At 53.2% G+C, this 4,693-nt stretch overlaps 1 protein-coding gene across 1 annotated transcript; it reads left to right on the top strand.

Moving 5' to 3' along the window:
- Nucleotides 1-495: 495 nt before the first annotated feature.
- On the top strand, nt 496-4,142 carry HEY1 (hes related family bHLH transcription factor with YRPW motif 1). The gene is made up of 5 exons (XM_016215995.2): nt 496-606; nt 855-930; nt 1,051-1,134; nt 1,410-1,491; nt 2,400-4,142. The coding sequence occupies exons 1-5, from the start codon at nt 518-520 to the stop codon at nt 2,981-2,983; spliced, it is 915 nt and encodes a 304-aa protein (XP_016071481.2). The 5' UTR covers nt 496-517; the 3' UTR covers nt 2,984-4,142.
- The last annotated feature ends 551 nt before the right edge of the window (nt 4,143-4,693 follow it).

Raw genomic sequence — 4,693 nt, 5'->3', positions numbered from 1 at the left:
TGGCGCGCGGCCAGGCCAATCGGGGCGCGCGGGGCGGGGCGGGGCCGCGGCCGCCCGCGCGCTGGTCTCCCCGCCTGGCCTCCCCCGCCCGCGCCGCCTCCTTCCCACCAGCGGCGGCCCGCAGAGCCCCCGCGGAGCCGACGCACCGCCGCCGGGCAGGGGCTGGCGCAGGGGGCGGGCGCAGGGTTCGCCCTGGCCCTCGGCCCGGGCCGCGCCCCTCCCCTGAGCCGCTGCCAATCAGCGGAGCGAGGGGCCGGACTGGCGGAGGGCAGGCTGTTGCCCGGGAGCCGCGCTCCCGCCCCCGCCCCCTCTCCCGCCCCCTGCACTCCCCGCCCTCCCCAGGGCCCTGGGAAGGGGCGCAGCGTGGGAAAGGGATGGTTGAGTTTTAACCCGAGGCAGAGCGTGAGCGGGATCAGTGCGCGCGGACCGCGAGCAGCCGAGCGCGGAGTGGCCGCTGCTGTCAGCTCCTCCCTGCCCGCCGCCCCGCGCCCGCCCGCCCCGACCCCCGCGCGCCAGCATGAAGCGAGCCCACCCCGAGTACAGCTCCTCCGACAGCGAGCTGGACGAGACCATCGAGGTGGAGAAGGAGAGCGCGGATGAGAATGGGTGAGTTGCGGCGACGGAGCGGAGCCGGAGCGGGAGGCGAGCGTGGGCTGGCCGCGGTGACAGCGGCGAGGGCCGGGCGCCCGGTGCCCTGCGCTGACCTCTGCGCATCCCGGAGCCAGGCACCCCCGGGCGCTCTCGGGCCCAAGTTGCCAAAGCAATCTGAGTGCAGGGAGAGCGTGGGGGCGACCCCTCGGTTCACCCACCCTCTCCTAACGGCGGTTCCTGTTCTGTTTTTCTCAATCATTCAGAAACTTGAGTTCGGCCCTAGGTTCCATGTCCCCAACTACGTCTTCACAGATCTTGGCCAGGAAAAGACGGAGAGGCGTGAGTCTTTTTACAGTGCTCTTAAAAAATACGTAATTAACCGAAAGAACCACCTTTCTTCACTTTGGGATGTGCAGCCGTAATGGAAGTGTCCTCCTTTGTTTTGCCTGCTTTCTGCAGATCATTGAGAAGCGCCGTCGAGACCGGATCAATAACAGTTTGTCTGAGCTGAGGAGGCTGGTACCCAGTGCTTTTGAGAAGCAGGTAATGGAGAAAGTAGGTAGAGCGCCAGTGTAGCCACCCACACCTTCTGATCCCTTCCCTGTCCTGCACCTGAACCCCCTCCGTGTCCTGGAAAATAACCGTGTTGCTTGTGCTGAGAAGAATTCATACACATTCCAACACGGTTTATGAAGACAACTCGTTTTGCCGTAGTCTGTACTATTAGGATGTACAGAGCACAGATATGCATGTGTATTTTAAGGTGTTCCCCAAGGGCGTGTGGTGCCAAATCAATCTTTTGCTGTTCCCTCCGCCAGGGATCTGCAAAGCTGGAAAAAGCCGAGATCCTGCAGATGACCGTGGATCACCTGAAGATGCTGCACACGGCAGGAGGGAAAGGTACATGTCGCCAGTCCCCTGCCCGGGCCCTGAGTGTTGGGGCAGATTGAGCAGCTGCGCAGGCCAGGATCTTTGCGGTCGCTGCCTTATTTTTACTGTGTGCTCTGGGGGTGGGGAGGGACCAGTGTGTGGTGTGTGTGGTTGCCTATCTGTGCATTCACCGGAGAAAAACACAGAGGTTTTTCTCCGGTGAATACATCGCCCCAACCCTCTGCAAACTGAGCTAATGCACTTCTTTTGGAAAACACCTGGTATGTGTGAGATGCCCTAAAACTGTGACAGCCCTGATGAAGATCAGGTAGCTCTCACCACATTTGTGCATGGCCCTTTCGAGAAGAAAGGTTTTTATAAAAGTGTATGGTCTTAATTTTATATACAGAATTTAAAAAAAAAAAAAAAAAAGAGCTACCACATGACTCTTGAGGAAAGAAACCTGTTGTGGTTAAGCAGAGAAAACCTAACGGAAGGTGGGGGACGGGGGCCTGTGGGTCTCCGGCTGGGAAATGCTTTCCTCGGGACCAAGCGCCTAAAAGCTCCATGATGATAACTTACATCTGTGTGTCTAATGAATTTCACTGCTCTGTGGTTTCTGCGCCCTTGATGTATTTTTTGTTGTTGTTGAGGGAAAACATTAAAGGAACGAACATAGTTTCATCTGCCGGTCGGGTACAATTCTAATTTCTGCTCGGCAGCTTCTAATTGGGCTTTGAACTCGCATTAGCGAACACATACGCCTCATGTTGATGAATGCAAAGATTCTGGTCGACTCCCAAGTATCTGGACTTTCAGAAGAGCCCGCGAACGAGGTCTTTGCAGGACGGAGGCCTTTGCGGGGAGGGCCGCCTCCGGGATTGCAGAGAGGCGCCCCGAGCAGAGCCTCAAGGTGTTCCTTTTGTTCCCTGCCCCAGGCTACTTCGACGCGCACGCCCTGGCCATGGACTATCGGAGTTTGGGGTTCCGGGAGTGCCTGGCCGAGGTCGCCCGCTACCTGAGCATCATCGAAGGGCTCGACGCCTCCGACCCGCTTCGCGTCCGCCTGGTCTCGCATCTGAACAACTACGCCTCCCAGCGGGAAGCGGCGAGCGGCGCGCACGCGGGCCTCGGACACCTCCCCTGGGGGAGCGCCTTCGGACACCCCCCGCACGTGGCGCACCCGCTGCTGCTGCCGCAGAACAGCCACGGGAACGGCGGCTCGGCGGCCCCCCCCACGGACCCGCACCACCAGGGCCGCTTGGCCGCGGCGCCTCCCGAGGTGCCCGCCCTGCGAGCGCCCCCTAGCGGCGGCCTGGGATCGGTGCTCCCCGTGGTCACCTCGGCCTCCAAACTGTCGCCGCCCCTGCTGTCCTCCGTGGCCTCCCTGTCTGCCTTCCCCTTCTCTTTTGGCTCCTTCCACCTGCTCTCTCCCAATGCACTGAGCCCTTCGGCGCCCACGCAGGCAGCAAACCTTGGCAAGCCCTATAGACCGTGGGGGACGGAGATCGGAGCTTTTTAAAGAACTGATGCTGTAAAATGTGGGAGGGGACAGCTTACCATCCCAGCTGAGCTGGGCGGTGGCCAACATCACCTTAAAGTCGTCAGTAACATAAAGAGGAAAAAGGTACAATTCCAGATAAATTTTGTTGAAAGACTAAAGGTTTGTTGGTTTACTTTTTCTTTTTTAATTTTTTTTTTATCATTGACATGTATTAGCAGTTTTTAAAAACTAGTTAAATTTTATTCCAAATATTAAATGGAAATAGTATAAACCAACACTTGCTGATAGGTTTGTGCTGTGCCTAATTTACTTGTAAACCTATCCGTCTAAGAATGATTCCGTTTTTGCCTCAAGGTTTAGGGAATTCTAACATTTAGTATTTTGGGGCTGTTTTTCTCTGTAGAGTTACATTCTGTTTTTAGAATTAATTTTCCAAACCACTATGCTGAATGTTAACATGACACTATTTGTTAATATTTTGATGATTAAGGTGTATAAATAATATTCTTTGGGGGGGGGAATATTGAATTTTATATTTCTGAACAAAGCGTTGACAAATCAGATGATCAGCTTTATCCAAGAAAGAAGATGAATTCTCTGCCTCCTACAGCAGGAAAGGTGGATATACAACCGGCCCATCAGGAGCCCTGAGTTCATGACCAACTGCTGCTGTCCACCAGTTCTGGCTTAGTTAGGAGAGCCACTTGTAGCTTAGGTTTCCTTTTGCAGTTGGCTGCATGGAGACTGAAGTAATTGCATAAACTATGCCTGCATTTATCAGCCCCAAGCAGTGCGATGCATTTTTAATCTCACAGATCTCAAATTCACAGATATTAACACGGATAGGTGAACCAGGTGGGCATGTGGTCAGCCAGATAGTCCAGTGGAACCTGTTAAAAGCATAATGTAATTCTCCCAGGAATGGCCATATTTTCTTTTCACTGGAAATTTTTATGTTGTGTTTTCCTTTTTGGTGCATGGAGATGTGGCTGTTGAGATATGTCAAAGGGCTTTGCTGCCTTCTTTTTTGGTTTATTTCATTTGATTCGGGCTATAAAAGCATCCTTTTACAGGTTTATTCATTTAGCAGGTGTAGCTTGAATGCCCTCCACTGACCTGGGTTTGACCTCTGTTGTACTGATGTGTTGTGACTCAATAAAGAAGAGGGAACAAACTATTCTGCTGCGTGTCTTGCCTACCTTGGCCTTTCTTTCCCTCTGTTGGCTAAGAAAAGATAAATTTTCTCTTGTTTGCATTTTGCAGGATCATCAGGTTAACAATTTCAGTATTTGTGGAATTCTAAACTGTGTGAATGTATGCTGTTGAGTAAGATGACTTCATGACAGGGCAGGCTTTGGCCTGACTCCCACAAGGGGACATGGCCCTTTAGCTGTTACATCCAATGACATGGCCCTAAATTGGCCATCCGTGAGCTAGACACCTCAATATCAGGCTGGAGTAGCAGGTGGGAAGGAACTCTGATGAAATCTTATAAAACGGTGTTGACCATTCCAGAAATATTTACTGAGAGCATCTCCTGTGTGCTCGGTTCCATACTGAGAGAGCAGAAAATTTATAATTTCTTTCTTTTTTCTTAAAGTGGCAAAATAAGAAAAGCCCAATGTCGCTCTCTCTGAGACCCGGGAATCGGTGGCATGATGGGTGGTGGCAGGCTGTAATTCTGCACCTGCACAGCTCCAGGAATCTCTCTTGTCTTGTTTCCAAGGA

The sequence above is a fragment of the Miniopterus natalensis genome, chromosome 16 (genome assembly GCF_054644295.1).
Source record: "Miniopterus natalensis isolate mMinNat1 chromosome 16, mMinNat1.hap1, whole genome shotgun sequence".
Lineage (NCBI taxonomy): Eukaryota > Metazoa > Chordata > Mammalia > Chiroptera > Miniopteridae > Miniopterus > Miniopterus natalensis.
This window is presented reverse-complemented; position numbering and strand designations above follow the sequence as displayed.